Genomic DNA, 19,122 nt, shown 5'->3' on the forward strand with positions numbered 1-19,122 from the left:
CAATAGCACAGTCAGTAAAAAAAGGGGACAAAACATTTTTTAGATTGAGAATGAGAAAAGGAAAGTAAAACAAGGATTAGTTAGATTAAAAACAAAAGAAGGAAGGTATGTAGAAGAGGTTAAAGGTCTAGCTGACTGCCTCAATTAATATTTTTGTTCACTATTTACAGATGAAAATGAAGGAAAGGGACCTCAGTTAGGAAAAGGGATAAATTAGTCATTTGTTACATGTGAGTTTACAGAGGAAGAGGTTCTATTTCATCTGTCAAAAGTAAAGACAACTAAGTCAATGGGACCTGATGGAATACACCCAAAGTTATTAAAAGAGCTTAGTGGTGTACTAGCAAAACCATTAACAGATTTATTTAACCAATCATTGTTAACATGAGTAGTCCCGGAAGATTGGAAGTTAGCGAATGTTGTGCCCATTCACAAGAAAGGTAGTAGGGAGGAGCCGGGCAACTATAGGCCAGTAAGCCTTACTTCAGTAGTGGGGAAAGTAATAGAAACCATGTTAAAGGATAGGATTGTTGAACATCTAAAAACACATGGATTTCAAGATCAGAGACAACATGGGCTTACTTCAGGGACATCATGCCAATCTACTCTTATTGAATCTTTTGATTGGGTAACTAAAATAATAGATCATGGTGGTGCAGTAGACATTGCTTACCTAGATTTCAGTAAGGCTTTTGACATTGTTGCACATAGGAGGCTTATAAAAATAAACCCAACAATCTTTAAGTTTGGATTCTAATATTGTTGAATGGGTAAGGCAGTGGCCGAGTGACAGGCAACAGAGGGTTGTAGTCAATTGAGTATATTCGAAGTATGTGCTTGTCACCAGTGGGGTACTTCAGGGATCTGCACTTGGACCCATTCTCTTTAATATTTTTATTAGTGATATTGCAGAAGGTCTTGATGGTAAGGTATGTATTTTTGCTTATTATACTAAGATATGTAATAGGGTTAATATTCCAGGAGGGATAAGCCAAAGAGCAAATTATTTAGGTAAACTAGAAAAATGGTCAGAGTTGTGGCAACTGACATTTAATGTGGATAAGTGCAAGATAATGCATCTTGGATGTAAAAACCCAAGTGCAAAGTACAGAATATTTGATACAGCCCTAACCTCAACATCTGAGGAAAGGGGTTTAGGGGTGAATATTTCTGATGACTTAAAGGTAGGCAGATAATGTAATAGAGCAGCAAGAAATGCTAGCAGAATGCTTGGTTGTATAAGGAGAGGTATTGAAGCCCTATGAGCGTGAGGATGTCCAATGTCAGGCGATTTTGTTTATACTTTTCTAAATAAACCTATGTTTCTATGAAAACTGATGTTTTTGTTTTTTTGCGGCCCACATATACTTAAATATTATTTATTTGGCCTGTGTTAGCTTTTGAGTTTGACATGCTTGCTTTAAGTACTTTCTAAAGGCAAGTGATGGGCCACAGTGCTAAAGATGGTATTGGGTTCTAAATACAGATCTGTTTTAACTCTTTGATTCTTGAGCTTTCTCATCCTTCTGCCATTCAGTTATCAATTTTAATTTTTTTCTATTGAAAATGCACCATGGAGTGATAAGGATGTTTGGTGTTTGGGTTTCTTCCTTGTTGAATATAAAGTCAATAATCGACTAGAAAGTGGTTAGGAAGGTGAGAGAGACACAAATGGTGATAAGAGAAGACAAACCAGATACATTTTCCACAAATATAAGATTGAATATCCTACCTATTTTTTTACACAAATGATTCTTGTTCTATCACCTACTATAAGATTTGTAATTATACTGTTATTTCTGTTAGCCATGCAAACGTTTCTTAGAGTATACACATAGTGGTTATGTAAACACAGAGAGGATTTGTCTGCTTACCATAATATTTTTGTGTATGAATCCTTGTCTGTATCGTGCTGGTTTCAGATGAGGATATTCTTCTGTGCTTGTGACTTTAATGCCCCAGATCTTTTTCCAGGCTTCATAAAGCGGTATATGCACAGGATAGACACCTGAGTGATGTGGAGCCACTGCATAACCCATATCAGTGGGGATTCCGTGCTCCTGGAATAACATTTACTTATTATTATTATTATTACACTGACTTTGCAAAGATTAGACAGGTATGAGTTAACATGACAAGAACTATCCATATAACCTTCACATTTTAACAATCAGTACATGTGAAGCATCAACCAGTAGTGCTATCTTATAAGATTTAATCAATCCAATGCCCATCAATGTTTGTTGAGTATTGTTAGCTGTGTTCTCTCTGATTAACTGTATGTTGTTAAGAGGCAATGTCACTTGTAAGAACTTTGCATTTTTTTTAAATGATCCCAGAAATACAACATTTCTAATTATGTGTTTGTGAAGTGTTTATCGGGTATGAAGTTATAAGTACATTAAGACTGATGGCTGATGGGAAATACTGTCAGAAGCTCCATCTTTAGCCAATGATCACCTACTTTGTCTCATGTATATTTATGATTGCGTTGGAATTTTCAAAAAAATGTGAGAACTGTTAAACATTTATGATGCACTATCTGGTCACATGAGCTGGATAAATGTCTCCCCAACTGCCATTTTTCTCTTAAAAGACTATTTTCAGTATGAACTAACCCTCCAGTCAGTGCCTCCTATCCCAGCGACCCTTCCTAGCAACTCAAGAGTCTCACTTCACTGGCCAGGGGCATCTAAGGCATGATGCACCTGAAACTCCCTGGAACTCTAGAGCAGATTGCAGTCTGCTGCAACACTGCGGTCTGCAGAAAGTTTGAGTGCATTCATGTTCCCAGAACCAGCAATCAGGGTGCTTTTTGGAGGGAAAACAGGAAGTGTGGCGACACATCAAATGTCACTAAGGACACTGTGATCCTCCATATGCCCACAGAATGCGTTTTATTTTTAGGTGACCGGGATCTCTACCAAACTATCTGGAACCCTGCGCCTGATCAGAGGCTAGCTTCGTCCCACTAAAAACTTGGACTTCCATCTATGTCGGGCTAGCAACATCTGACCTGGGCGCTTTATGGACAAAATGGGTGCTTCAGGGATGATACTGTTGTGGGGATGTGGATACAAGAACTATGTATTATAACCATTTTTGTTAACCCAGTGTCAAGGTGTCTTGCTGCCAATTAAACTCTGCAAGAGCGCTTAATCATTGTGTAGCTTCTAAGAAGGGAAGGGGCAACCTAGACAGGAGTAACCAAGTTACTCATGGGTATACCGCCTCAAAATTGATTTTCATAGAGATTATAACTTTATGAAAAAATTAAACTGATTTCTAATGCACAAAATGTTGAGTATTCTGGAGGACCTTGCAAGAGACAAAATTGGTTAATTCTTGGTACTATATGCCAAGTTAATTTTAAAGGTATCACAAATACATAAAAGGTGGATGTCACGGTGGATGTCACTACAGATGCCCAGAATGTTGGTAAGGGTTCAAAAGAATAGAGAGTTTCTCTCATGTACAGGCGATCCAGTTGATTGTAAATTGTGTTATAACAAAAGACAGAGCTGTTGAGAGAGTAACGGTACTGGGCTACCAAATAAGTAGCAGATGATGTTAGTGGAAAGGCCCCAGAGAGTTACAGCAGTAAAAAGTGAAGCAATCAACATAAAAAACTATTTAATATTACTGTTTTATGCACTTTTAGAACCTTCTATTCTACAGCTCTAGATACATACCACACATATTGTAAAAATTCAATCATCATAGTATTAACTTTAAAGTATCATTTATCAAAACTATGTTATCAAAATCCAGAGTTTTGGATACAAATAGATCATCTTTTACAGAGTCTTGGTGCTATAGATTTAACAAAGGAGCAAGCAATCTGGCACAAGTCCACAGCAGTGATTATTAGCATTGTAAGAACATTCAGCTAAAAAGAGGTGTGGGTGATTATGCAGGTTAACCCCTTTTGTGTTGAATGACTGAACAATGTTCCAAGCAATTCTTGGCCTCTCTTCTGGCACCGTAGGGGTTAAGTGAACATCCAAAGATTGGCTGAGAGCTGAACTTAAAACAAAATTATCTAAGAGTGGTAATTGAAGCATTACAGTGTGTAATTTATACTCGCTGTTCCTTTTTTATAACATCAGGTTTAGGATGTGGATGTAAATTAAAACAAAAATACACCTCTTATTCAAGACATGACTCGCAGTGTGATATTTCTTCCAGCTTTATTTTTTTTATTTTTTTGCTGGTACCTGAACTATATTCAGTCCATTCACTTTTAAAAATTTTGCTTCATTGAGTTGCTAAAACGCACAAAAGCATAACATCTATTTTTTTCACTCCTCAATTAAAATGAAACAATGAAACACATTTATATTTGAGTATGTATTTTTTTGTGCCCACGTGTTCCTGCAGATGCCCTCTCAACAAAACTAATCTAAATATGTTAAACGTAAATAAGGCAAGCTTTTCAGGTTTGATTTCCTTGTTTTGCTTTTATATTTACTTATGTTTATAGAATCATAAAAACCATTCTGTGTGCAGGTTTAGGTTATTAATATATAAACTCTGGGACAAGTGGGACGTACCGAGGTATGGTAACTTGGAGCATTTGCAGTTATGTTAAAGAAAACTGTCCAGTGATTATGTATTAGTACCGCAAATGTGCTTTGCAGCATAAAACACATTCGATTTTAATACACTCCCCCATCTACCCCTGTGACCTTCAGCTTTTTTCTACAATGGAAAATAAAAGTACTTTCTGTTTTTATATAACACTTGCTTGAGTTTAAACTTCTTTCTCTGGTGTGCCATAGGTGAATTATAGTTAATTGTCTGTATATATTCAATTTGAAGGAGGAGACCTCACATCTGCTTTGCTTTCAAGGTAGGACGATTCAATTACACTTTTCACTTTTTGACTGAGCTTATCAAAACAATCTTACTTAAGCCATTCACCTTTTAGCTATAATCTATGTATTTATGAAGCTGAATGTTGAATGTCTTGTTATTTATAGAAATACATTTTTACCAGAGCAAATTTTTTGTTGAGTATCATTTGTTCCACCAGTGAAGACTCATTATGGAAGAGGTGAGGCTGCATATGACTCCACATGTGAGGAAACCACCAAAACTCATCTACGGATCCCAAAAGAAGGTCATCGCCTTTATCTTCTTTCTCAGTACCTGAACATGGTAAAACAAAAACACAACATTTTAGAGATTAACTGCAAGAAAAATATGGCATGAAAATAATCATTTAACTTTGAAATATTTCACTTTTTTTTTGGAACACAAAATATCACGTTTCAATTTCTTAAGAAAGACATACTACAGAGTTGATCGACGAAAGTAATATTTTGCATTCTCTGTTGAACTATAAATGAAAAAAAAACCAAGTATTTTGAGCTGTGTGAAGTAACCTCACAGTGCATGGTGAGGTTCCAAGCAATGAGGAAGTGCCAAGAGTTACTGGTAGGATTTCATTGTAGTAATGTAGGGAGAAGTTGCTTTTCTACACCACTGATATCTCCGCATAGAGAGGGGCAAGAAAGCCATTATTTGAACGGATAGTTTGCCCAGTGGTGTATTTAGGATTTGTGCTGCACTAGGCAGGACGGTGCCCGGGCACCCTCTCTCCCCCAATTGAAATTTTCCCCACCCCTGCCTGTCAAGGCCGCACTTTGACTGACAGATGCTCACTCACTGACAGACCCATACACTCACTGACAGACACACACTCTCATATACATTGACAAACAATGACATACACACACTCACTGACCGACACACACACACACACACACAAATACATTCACTCACATAGACACACACACGTACAGACACAGACACATTCACTTACACACACACATACACATTCACTTACAGACACACACACACAGTGGTGTATTTAGGATTTTTGCTGCCCTAGGCAGGACTGTGCTCGGGCACCCCCCTAACTCCCCCTAATTGAAATTTTCCCCAACCCTTCCTGTCAAGGCCGCACTTTGACCGACAGACGCTCAGTGACTAACAAACGCTCACTCACTGACCGACACACACACATACACACTTACAGACACACACACACACACACACTTACAGACACACACACATACACACTCACACACAGACATTTCCACCAACACTCACAAACTAATATTTTTTACATTTTATTTTAAATCCACCCAGCCTCCCTGGGACACAAGGCAAACAAGGGATCTGCCTGGGCATTTGGGGGCGGGTTTTTTTGCCGCCCCCTGCAAAGTGCTGCCCAAGGCAGATGACTTGTTTGCCTTGCGGGACACACGTCCCTGTACACACACACACTTACAGACACACACACATACACACTCACAATCAGACATTTCCACCAACACTCAAACTAATATTTTTGTAATTTTATTTTAAATCCACCCAGCCTCCCTGGGAGAGTTGGAGTGGATTCCTTACCTGCAGTTCAGTGTGGCTGCTGGTCGGGCAGGCAGGGGACGAACAGGCTGAGGAGGTGGCGAGGGAGCTTTAATATTCCTGCTCAGCTCCCTCGCACACCGCTTAGTGATGCCGGGAGCCAGAGTGACGTCATATTCCGGCTCCCGGTTTAATTAAGCAGCGCGGAGGAAGCTGAGCAGGAAGTGCTCAGGTAAGTATGCTCCCTCGCTGTCTGCTGCCCGCCTTGGGGGGCCTCAAAAGTGGCCAGCTGGCCAGCTCTTGAGCCCTTCAGGACACAAGGCAAACAAGGGATCTGCCTGGGCGTTTGGGGGCGGCTTTTTTTTCCACCCCCTGCAAAGTGCCACCCAAGGCAGATGCCTTGTTTGCCTCGCGGGACACACGAGTTTGCCATTCAAAAAGAGTTGTGTGTTCCCACTAAGTTACAGGTACATACTGGAAAAGATTTGATCATATAAAAAAAAAGAAAATAATATGTGCCTTGGTTGTTGGGTGCTCTGATGGAGTATTTTTCTGCCTCTCTGTGTAGTGAAAAATTAAAAAGTGCCACTCATTAAAAAGGTCATAATCTGCACAGTATTTAATGGAGGGGGATGAGAGCTCCAGAAGAGCCTCTATCTCCACATCTGTTTATCTGTATGAAGACTCTCATTTTAATGAAGGGACTTTTCTCTTTTGAATGAGGCTACTTGTACCTCTAATCTACAAGTGATCACGATGGCATTATAAGGAGGTGAGGGACTTATTTAGAACTCCTATATTTTTTTATAAAGCACAAAGGGGCATAAATAACCCCAAAATAGGAAATATCCTTATCAGTGTGGGAATGCATGCTTGTGTAACTACCATTAAAATGTCAACCACTCAAACACCTAATGTGGCATTTTATCCCTGAACGAGATGATACTACACACAAACACAATAACCCTTATAGAAAACAGAGGGTGTATTATTTTCAAATAAAGAGGGTCTACCAGGTAACATTTAGGGTGCTCTTACATTAAAGTGGACTAAAAAGTAAATTTTAAACTGGCATGGGGAGCTAAATCTTTCAAATGAGTGTTCATATGCCAAGGTAGTTCTCAGGTTACCACAGTGGAAACATTAAAGGACCACTATAGTGCCAGGAAAACATACTCATTTTCCTGGCACTATAGTGCCCTGAGGGTGCCCCCACCCTCAGGGTCTCCCTCCCGCCGGGCTCTGGTGTGAGGCAGGGTGTGGCAAACCTAGCCACTTCTGGACTGTGATATATCGAGGTTGTCCATAGGCTGAAAGGGGGGACTGTATCTTATATATTGTATGTGTATTCTCTAGGACCGTTCGCATGCTGGCAGCCCTAAGCTACCAGCATGCAAACCCTTCGTTTGACGAATTGCGGCTCTCCGGGCCCGTTCGCCAACTGAATACGGGCTTCCCAGGTAGACCACACACTCAGAGTCGTGTGGCGCTCATTAACCGATTGCAACAATGTTGCAATTGGTAATTAAAGGCTCTCCTAGGTGGCCGTCGTTCGACTACCGACCATGCGGCGATCGGCCATCTTGGATCCTTTGTCTCTCCAGCGGTGTTCGGTCGTCGAGCGCCTGGTACTAAAAACGGCTACTCAATGATACGAACACCGCCGGGCTTCCAGAGCGTTCGGGAGTTCCGCGTTCATCACATTGTGTTCCCCATCGGTGTTCGGTAGTTTTAAACCGAACTCGATGGCTAAGTGTATTTCATGCGGCGTTCGGTCAGTTCAGCTGGGAGCCGAGCGGTATTCTCCCAAAAGATGCGCTCGGATCCCAGCTATCTACCGAACGTTCGGTCACTTAAATCTGCCGAATAAAACGTAAAAAACGTATTTTAAAACAGATTGTCAGTTCTGCTGCACGAGGGGATAATCCACTTAATCGTCCATTTTAGTGGGAGTATCCTTCTCGTGCAGCACAGCCTGTTGGGAAAATTACATTGCATGCTGGGAGAAATCCCCTGGATTCACTGTATGGAAACCCCTTGCAAGGGGAACTGCATAAATATGGAAGTCTGTGAATAAAGCAAGTTAGTTGACTCCCAAACTGTGTTTCGTCCGGTTATTGGGAGGATTGGGGATATTGCCTTACTTTTCAGCGCTGACTGTGGATGTACCTGTTATACCAGCGGAGATCGTGGATTTCAATATTGCACTCCACTACACAGGGGTTAAACTTACCTCTTTCTCTAGCGCCGGGCGGGGAGCTCTCCTCCTCCTCTCTGCCTTCGATCCTCCCTTTCGGCTGAATGCGCATGCGGGGCAAGAGCTGCGCGCGCATTCAGCCTTTCTCATAGGAAAGCATTTACAATGCTTTCCTATGGACGCTTGCATGCTCTCACTGTGATTTTCACAGTGAGAATCACGCAAGCGCCTCTAGCGGCTGTCAGTGTGACAGCCACTAGAGGATTTGGAGGCTGGATTAACCCATTTATAAACATAGCAGTTTCTCTGAAACTGCTATGTTTATAATAAAAAGGGTTAATCCTAGAGGGACCTGGCACCCAGGCAACGTCATTAAGCTGAAGTGGTCTGGGTGCCTAGAGATGTCCTTTAACCCCTTAAGGACACATGACATGTGTGACATGTCATGATTCCCTGTTATTGCAGAAGTTTGGTCCTTAAGAGGTTAAAATAGCTGTGGCACTGTTTGCACATTTAAGGCTTGTCATATGATGTTCAATAAAGAGGACAATTCTTTCTGACAATACATGTAAAACACAGTTGATTTCAGCCATTCGTAGGCTTACCTGTGTGATAGAACTTTCCTGAAAATCCCAGATTAAACGTAAAGTTAGCAACTTTCGACCTTAGCATCTTTTGTGTGTCAAGGAGAGCCTGAAAAGTGGATTAACAACATTTAGAAAGTTCATGATACGTCCATAAACTGGAATTATACATTCTCATGAACATGCAATAATTCATGATTAATTATGCCTAAATTCACAGTTGCCTTGCTGACAATTATTCTGTAATTACTTCTACAATGAGCTTTAAATATTTATAAGAATATCACAAGGAAAACAGATTATTTTCTAATCTACATTGTAGTATTCCATTAAACATCATATACATATTTGACTAGGTTACGTGATATTATTTTAGTTGGAGCTCATTTCAATGACCAAAAACAGACAAAAGGGGAGCACCTGAAAAATGTATATATTTTAATATTCTTTTCCATTTTTCTTTACTTGCAAAGGTAGACATAAATAACAATAAGTTACCTGCATTAAGCAGACAATTGCAAAATGTAATAAAAACAGCCACAATTAATACATTCGTAAGTTCAGCAGTTAGATTGCTGTAGCTTTGCAATTTTTATTTAAATTTTGATATTTGGTTCTTAACATACTATAGTTTGCTAAAAGGATAAATACAATTCTGTGCCATATAGAAATATTTTGAAATGTTTATAATTTTGTATTTAATTTACAATAGTAACCATTTCACCACCAATTTCTTTGTTTTGGAAAAAAATTACCATAACATTTATTTAAAACATATAATGCACAGCCAGAATATAAATATGGGAAAATATACAAGACAATATAGATTCTTGTTTATGTTATACCTAAAGATGAATGTACACAATTTACATTTATTCATCCTATAAAGAAATGTAAGGTAAATTATTGCTATAGAGGTAGAAACACAATTTTTGTCACGTGCAGTTGGTGTGACAAAAATAGATACACGAACAATATTACAATAATTTAGTTATCTGTCTTTGCCAGAACATTAATGGGAAGAGCATAAAAAATATTCTATGTTTCGCTACCAAAACTGCTAACAATGTATAAAGGTTATAGTTCTGGACAATCAATTCTAGTCATAAAGTCAGCACAGTCTCCTATGAGTGGCAGATGAGAACACGAGAATCCTTCTGCAGTGTATTATATATTGTGATTATTTTTCTACCTAGTGGGTCTTACACTATGCTGAGTAATATAGAAAGAGACGGACAAATGCCACTCTGTTCAGATTTTCAATCAATGTAGCTAATGTGTCTGTGTCATAGTGTATGTGTACTTAAGTAGTATTATTTTGTTCATTTGAAAAAGAAAAATAAACAAAGTTCTGTGAGGATTGAACTGGAGGTCGACATATAAGTCTTAACACTAGGGCTAAACCAAAAATCTCTAATAAGACTAATGACTGGTTACAACCCCCAGTACCTTGAAGGTACGCACCTTTTACCTTATCTCTAGTTCCCTCAAACTTTACCCCAGCGCTAAACAACCTAACCATAAAAAGGTTTCCGCAACCTCATATGTCCATAACCATTAAAGGAACACTTAAAGGGATCCTATAGTGCCAGGAAAAGAAACCCGTTTTCCTGGAACTATAGGTTTATTAGATTCCCCTCCTGCGGTGCTGAAGAGGTTAACCACTGACCTGAATCCAGCGCAGATGTCCCTCGTCACCCAGCTGGGAAGACCTAATGTACATGCGCGACAATGGCCGTGCCGCAAGCGCATTACACCTCCCCATAGGAAAGCATTGAATAATCTGGGAAAATCTGCCGCTGGAGGTCCGTGAGATTGTCCAGCATCAGATAACCGACCAGAGGTCGGTTTGGATTCCATAAGAAACTGCAATGTTTAACATTGCAGCACTAAGTGCTAAAGGGTCACATCACCCAGAGTACTTCAATGAGCTGAAGTGGTCTGGGTGCCTACAGTGTCCCTTTAAGACCCCTATAGCACTTAAGTTTGCTGAAAAGCTTTGTGTGTGAAAAGTGTGTCTCCTTTTTTTTTTATTTTGCAAAAAGTGCAGATTTCAATAGAGACTTTTATAAATTAACTTGGTTACACCCCCTGGCTTCCAAGCAGATAACCTGTCCTGTTAGTTCCTGGTTGCTTAGCTCAGTGGAACTAAACTCCTTCCTGGTAAAGACATTGAGCTGCATTAGGAAGTCTGTGATTGGACAGCCACATAAAGACTAGGCGGGATTAAAATGGGAGGGCTTGCAAAGGCTCCAGACAACATATGAATGCAACATGTTATCAGAAAATACTGGCAGATAATTTGCATTCTTCTGCACAAAGGCTGTGCATGGAAGCGCTTTTGAACTTCCCATTACAATGACCTTAAGCACAAGACCAAGTTGACTTTCCTGTGGCTACATCAGAAAAAAGTTAAGGTTCTATAGAGTGGCCATCACAGTCTCCTCACCTTATTACCATTGAGCCACTCTGGGGAGATCTCGAACATGTGGCTCATACAAGACGACTAAAGACTTTGCATGACTTGGAGGCATTTTGCCAAAACGTATAGGCAGCTATATCACCTGGAAGAATTAGGGGCCTCATAGACAACTATTACAAAAGATTGCACGAGTCCATGTGGTTATTTTCCAGCAAAGAGACTGCAAGTCTCTTCTGGGAAAAAAGGGAGGGCTTGCTAAGTCTGCAGTTCATACGAGCTCTTTTAAGATATACCCCAATGAATATAAAGGAATATAAAGATTATTCCTAATCTATCCAAATGATCAGAGCACCATCTATGTAGCGATGCCATATCATGAGATCCCATACTTAAAGAAGGGTCCTAGATGGATATAAAGAGATTCTCAGTGTGCCACATATATGTTGGCAAAACAGGGGGGGGGGGGACATTTTGTCCCCATGGCAACACCACATAGCTGCAAAAAATATTTTTCACCAAACCAAAAAAGTTCTTGTAGGCACAAAGTTAATACATTGAATAAGATATTACATTTGTTATAGACTTAATTCATTTTTCAGAGTAAGTACCTAATTTATAACCTGCAGACATTTTTTATGTGGGGTGTTGGAATATAAGGAGTTAACATTTACCGTACCTAATAAAAATGATTAGTTTCCCATTTTAAAACATGTAGGTCCTGTGGAATATGTTTAGTATTTTTTTTTTTTTTAAAAAGGAGGGCTTTGAAAAACATTATTCTGTAAAAAGAAATCAATATATTTGGAGAGATTGCCTGTGACAGAATTTATGTTGCTTATTATTGGATGGCCTGGCAGAGTCATTAGATTTTTATTATTATTGAAAAATGGCTACTTTGCTAAATAGATTGAAAAGAAATTTAAATTCCTCATTAGTTTAAATTCCTCTTTTGTCAGCAGCCTTTTCAAGCTCTCCCCTCTTTCCCTGACATAAACTTTCAGTTAGAGGCTGGTTATTGAGAAGCCGCTGTGTGGGACTGTTAGCATGTGCTTTCTACTTAAATCAAGATTTTTATAAACTGTCAAAAAAGCAGACTCCAAACACATATATCACTAAAGCAAACTGAAATACTTTATGCGTCTGGAGTGTTCCTGTAATCATTTCAAATAATGATTTATGTCATAAATAAAGCATAATAAGGTGAATGCTTTAGAGCAGGGATAGGCAACCTTCGGCACTCCAGGTGTTGTGGACTACATCTCCCATAATGCTCTTACACCCATAATGCTGGCAAAGCATCATGGGAGGTGTAGTCCAAAACATCTGGAGTGCCGAAGGTTGCCTTTGCCTGCTTTAGAGTAACCACTACAGGCAGTATGTAGGATTAATTCCCATTGTATGGCTTCCTCATGCTATAGTGGCACCATATGGAAGTTACCTGCCATAAAACATATCACTGGGAATAAAAAGCAGGGGTAATAGTGATTCCATGTCTTTCCCTTGGCCAGGATGTAGACCGTTATCACATTTGTTAGTAATATTTATTTATAACATATTTTGCCTGGAAGGATACATTGAGATTTCTCTCATTTTCAATTATGTCCTGGGCCCACAAACATTCCATTGTTGCAAGAGGGTACAATATAAAACAAAAATTACAAAATAATATATATATTTTTTAAATGATTTGTTTTTAGAAGTGAGACATTCAGTTGGTGTGTATGCACCGGTATCACAGTTTGTTAACAAATATGGGATCAACACATAAGGAGGGGTAAAAACAATGTAGCAGTTTATAACACATTATGGTACACTAGAGTAGGTTATTCATGGGTACAATACAATCAATTGGGTTGATATGTGAATTCTGACTTAAGTATGGTATACAACATCTTTGTGGTACAGTTTAACTGTTATGACTCATTGTGTTGTTGACCAATTTTGTAGGTTTTGATGTGTCTAGGTTTATTGGCCTGTTTGTGCTTGTGTTGTCCACTTTTGGACGATTGTGTACTTTATTCCGTTCACCTGGTAAGAGGTATTTCTGTGGTATGCTCCAATTTAGGAGTAGGGACGGGCTGCTGGTTCCTGCGTGGTGATGTGTTATCATTCTGATTTTGCCTGTGTGCTTATTGTGGATAGGTTTCCGGAAGGCGGGTGTTAAAATGAGGTGGCCGGTGTCTTGGGTTCCCCCGAGAGTCTGCATCTCTAAGCACCGTCATAGAGGTGAGGTGTTGTGCGCTTTCAGTATCCGGTGTGCTTTCGACCTAGTGTTTGAAGGGGTCAGGGTGAGAGGTGTGTGAAGTTGGGGGGGGGGGGGGGGTTTGATGGTCAGTTGGATAGGGTTGGGTAGACCTGGAGTAGGTAAGGAGGAATTTTGTTAGTAGAGTGTCGTTGGGCGCTGGCTCCGTGGCCCCAACAAAATAATATTTAAATACACATATAGAAATTTAGCACAGAACAGGTAAGAAATATAATCAACCATGATTACAGGTGCATTATGTTTTTTAAAAATGTGTTAATTTTCTGTATTTTTCGGTACTGTAATTCATTGCAACTGCTATTATTTGTTATAGCCTGTTATGTGCTATACTTTGTTGTTAATTCATTGCAACTAATTTGTTAGAGTTTGTTACGTGCTGTAATTTGTTGTAGTAAGTTGAAATTTTATATTACCACATTTTCTGTATTTTCTGTCCACATATGCAACAATAATATGAAGAAATATAGAAAAACAATAATGTTGTAACTTATTGCTTAATTATTGTATATTAATTAGCATATTAATATTCATATTTTATCTTCAGCCACAACAGTTCCTTTATGTCACGGGGTAATTACTCTGACTTAAAGTAAATGGGGAACCCACAAATGGAGCATCAATAATAGACATATTACTGGACCTTAGAGTGGCCAGCTTTGATATATAGAGACAAAATCGGAAATAGCCATGGTCAGAATTATAAAAATATGAACATACAAATAAACAAGTCGGGTCAGGATTCCAGAAGTGCACAAAGTCAATAAACAAGCGAAGGGCAATATCATAATTACAAGAGAGACTTATTGAATGCAGTGTACGGGTACCAAGGTAAAAAAAAAACACAATATGGCACTGAATAAAGGCCTAGTCAAGCATTATACATTCTTACTTAACTTTTGATTGTCATTGTCATCTCTCCGACTCCAAAAGGAATGATAACAGGGTCACCTAGGAGAGGTGGCCACTTTAAGACCAGATGTGACGTGTTGCAAATTCATTATATATAAGAACACGCCATCCAAGTGGGCAGCATTCGAAATTCTATGGAAAGGGAGATGATTACATGCCATATCAGTGCATTTGGCCAGCACAAACTGAGAAAAGGAGCGGTTCGACTGTGTTGACCAGTAAGTATTTTAGCATTTGTCTCATCATGTCTATGGTGAGGCAGGCCGTGTGACTGAATGCTGAATTCGGACCAAGTGACCTGTGAAGAGTCTAACAGGTAAGTATCATGACACTTTAATGATGTTTGATGAATAACTGGTAGCAGTACACTTGCAACAGTTATTCACTGAACTCTGAATTCTACAAACATTAAAATTCAAACTGTAATCTATACTAAAAAAGCTAGACTGTGACCTCAGCAAAGCAGTATAATTTTACAAATTCATCTGTTTTTACCTGAATTTCTCAATTTGAATTTTATTTTCAATACAATACATGGTTTAGTGAGGAACTGTAAAATATGAACAGTCCCAAATTAAAAATGAATTTGATATTTAAGTCCAAACAAACTGAAAAAATTCTCCAAGTCAGCTATATTTTTTAGTTTGACTATCTTTGCCTAAAATTTAAAATTCACTTTGAATGCTTGCAATTTACACTTTAATGAATAACCCTGTCTGTGGGCATGCGTAAGCAAGTAGTATCTGCTTTCACAACATTACAAATCTGTAATATGCTTAGTTAACTACTGCTCGTGGTGTCACACTTTAAGCCTATCTGAGGCTCTTTGATTATATAGACATGCATATTATTCTTGTATTCTTGCAATGGCAGAATAGAATACCCAAGTAGTGTCTCCAATGTCTGGTCTTGGTGGTGAGTAATCTGGTAATGATGATTTTGCTCTTTTTTCCACCATTCCAGTGTGGCATGTACTTACCTTCCCTCCATGCAGTCCTCCTCCTGCTGCATGGTCCGACCGCTCCATGAGGCCCCGCGGCATAGGGAGCCGTCCTTATATAGTGTGTAGGCATGATGTCACGCTTGTTCTTAAAGTGACCATGTCATCATTACGATCCTAATCTATTTTGAGTCGCAATGATGATGTGGACCAATCAGTACACAGGTAAGCCTATTTAAGGCTTGCTTTGGCCCATATTCTTTGCCCTATTGTGGTTTTTGTATAGATTTTTGCTTTGTGCACCTAGTGATTCTGTAGTGTTTTTCTGTGTTTGACCTCAGCTTCGTATTTGACTTTGTGATTTCTAGTATCGTGATCCAGCTTCATATTGACCTTGTGATTTCTGGTATCCTGACCCGGCTTCGTATTGACCTTGTGATTTCTGGTATCTTGACCTCGGCTTCGTATTAGACTTGTATTTTCTGGTATCCTGACCCGACTTTGTCTTGACTTTGTGCATCCTTGACCTTGATTCTTGCAATATTAATATGTATTGAGGCGGCTAATATATTGTGCCGAAGCAAAGTTTGGCATCACTTTGACAGCCACTTTGACAGCAAATTGTGTGGCAAAGAATTGAGTAGGAGAACAGTAATGTCATCTCACTACTGAATCCATGAACCAACATCTGCAAATACACCACGAGTCTGTACTGAGGGAAGAAGCAGAGAGAGAAAGTACTAGGACAGGCATCTGATTCTGCACAACCAACCAATAATCAGTACCTCCTCTGCTACTACTGCCCTTAGGAAGATATATACATTGGGGGACGTTGACGCTAATAACACTAGGCAACAGGGACATCTGTTTTGCAATTCACACAGGGGCGTGTCAGTCAGCCTACTTTTCATTGTTTAGTTGGATTTCATTGCAGAGGCACATCAAAACAGGAGGCTAACAAAATCACCTACCTGATGCCAAGCTAACTGGGGAACAGGTGCCCTCTTTTTCTTGATAGAAAGATCAGCCATTTAAACAGCTGATACCCTTGTGACTCCCTTTCACAACATAGTCCCATTACTGTATAGTTCCTGCACGCTACTCTTGAAGAAGCAGATGGCTACTAGTGGCCAGCAGCGCTTCCTCTCCATAGTGGTAGAGTGTCAGGATCGGGACAGGGATCCAACACGCAGAGTACAAAGAGTGGAAAGGTACGTATACCGGGCCTTAGAATGGCCGGACTAACGTACCGAGAGTAAAGAATAGTCAGAGGCAAGCCGAGGTCGAGGGAACGAGAAGACAGATAAGCGAGAGACAAGCCGGGTCAAGGGATAACAGAGAAACAGGGAAGTAACAACGAGCCGAGTCAAAACCAATAGAGCAAACTAGAATACCAGAGCACTGAGTGACTAGACAAGCTAGAACCACGACAGGGCAATGAGCTGAAGTAAGGAGTAAGCTTAAATACCCTGGTTCTGGATGGAAATCACGCCTCTGAAAAGTACCGATTGGATATCGGACACTTGAGTGACAGATTGCTCGTGCTAGCGTCATGACGTCACGTATTGAGCGTCCTGCTAGAAAAGGACGTGGATTCCTCGCGGCCGGTGTTTAAGTGACTGGATGAACCGCGAGGAACGGAGGAGACAGCTCGCCTGGACGGATACACCACCAAGTCTCTACCTCCCTTAGAGGTAGAGGCCTCAGGTACCCTGACAGTACCCCCCCTCTCAGATACGCCCACCGGGCGGAATGAACCGGGGCGAGATGGGAAGCGAAGGTGAAATGCTCTGCGAAGGCGAGAAGCATGGACGTCCTCCTGAGGTACCCAACTCCTCTCCTCAGGACCATATCCCCTCCAGTTGACCAGATATTGCAATTTTCCTCTTGAAATTCTGGAGTCAATGATGGAGCTGACCTCGTACTCCTCCCGACCCTCCACCTGAACAGGACGAGGCGAGGAGACCTTAGAGGAGAATTTGTTGCAAATGAGGGGTTTCAACAAGGAGACATGAAAAGAGTCAGGAATGCGTAAGGCAGGTGGCAGAGCAAGGCGATACGCAACCGGATTGATACGAGTGAGAATCCTGTAAGGACCTATGTAACGAGGAGCAAATTTCATGGACGGAACTTTTAGGCGAATATTCTTAGTACTCAACCATACCCTATCCCCAGGAACAAAAACAGGAGCCGCTCTTCTATGTTTGTCAGCGTGTTTCTTGAACAGCGAGGAACTATGTAATAGAATTTGTCGAGTTTGATCCCATAATTTCTTCAGGTTGGCGACATGATCATCAACCGACGGTATCCCCTGAGAAGAGGAAACCGAAGGAAAAATCGAAGGATGAAAGCCATAGTTCATGAAGAAAGGGCTAGAGCGAGTTGAATCGCAAACAAGGTTATTGTGTGCGAACTCCGCCCAAGGAATCAGACCGACCCAATCGTCCTGGTGTTCGGAAACAAAGCAACGCAGATACTGTTCGATCTTTTGATTAGTACGTTCAGCAGCTCCGTTAGACTGAGGGTGATAGGCCGAGGAAAAGTTCAATTTGATGCCCATTTGAGAACAAAAGGATCTCCAGAAACGTGAGACAAATTGAGAACCTCTATCAGAAACAATCTCCGAAGGGATCCCATGTAGGCGAAAAACTTCTCTCGCAAAAATCTCCGCCAATTCAGGGGAAGTCGGAAGTTTAGGTAATGGCACGAAATGAGCCATCTTGGTAAATCTATCCACCACCGTGAGAATAACAGTCTGTCTTTTGGAAGCAGGCAAATCAACGATAAAGTCAATGGACAAACAGGACCAAGGTTTCTCAGGAATGTCCAAGGGGTGTAACAGGCCACATGGGGATGCATGAGACAGTTTAGTCTTGGCACAAGTCTCACAAGCTGCGACGAACTCCTCAATATCCTTACGAAGTGAAGGCCACCAGAAATCTTTGGATATCAGAGAGTACGTCTTGCGAATACCAGGATGACCAGCTATTTTACTTTCATGAAAACATTGTAAGAGCTCCAGTTGAAGTTCAGGAGGAACAAAGTTTCTTCCCTCAGGAGTGTTTCCGGGAGCTAGATGTTGTGACTTCAAGATCTGGTCAAGTAGCGGGGAATGAATTTTGAGACTGGTATTAGCAATAATATTGCATTTGGGTACAATGGAAGACAAAAGTGGTTCAACTGAAGCAGAGGGTTCATATTGGCGAGATAGCGCATCGGCTTTAGAGTTCTTTGACCCAGGTCTGTAAGTCAGAACGTAATTGAAATGGGTAAGAAACAACGACCAACGAGCCTGCCTGGAGGACAGACGCTTGGCCTCTCCGATATAAGACAAGTTTTTGTGGTCTGTCAGGATGGTAACAGGATGTAATGTACCCTCCAATAAATGTCTCCATTCTTTCAAAGCCTTGATAACCGCTAGTAATTCTCTGT

The 19,122-nt window shown here is 40.3% G+C and overlaps 1 protein-coding gene across 1 annotated transcript in view; it reads right to left on the bottom strand.

Moving 5' to 3' along the window:
* Positions 1 to 19,122, bottom strand: part of LOC134615514 (bifunctional heparan sulfate N-deacetylase/N-sulfotransferase 3-like) — a 291,558-nt gene that overhangs the window by 144,401 nt on the left and 128,035 nt on the right. The window contains exons 3-5 of the mRNA XM_063460045.1: positions 9,178 to 9,265; positions 4,997 to 5,151; positions 1,875 to 2,060 (exon numbers count right to left, since the gene is read on the bottom strand). Coding sequence (XP_063316115.1) covers positions 1,875 to 2,060; positions 4,997 to 5,151; positions 9,178 to 9,265 — 429 coding nt within the window. The remainder of the gene's footprint in view (positions 1 to 1,874; positions 2,061 to 4,996; positions 5,152 to 9,177; positions 9,266 to 19,122) is intronic.

The sequence above is a fragment of the Pelobates fuscus genome, chromosome 6 (genome assembly GCF_036172605.1).
Source record: "Pelobates fuscus isolate aPelFus1 chromosome 6, aPelFus1.pri, whole genome shotgun sequence".
NCBI classification, from domain to species: domain Eukaryota; kingdom Metazoa; phylum Chordata; class Amphibia; order Anura; family Pelobatidae; genus Pelobates; species Pelobates fuscus.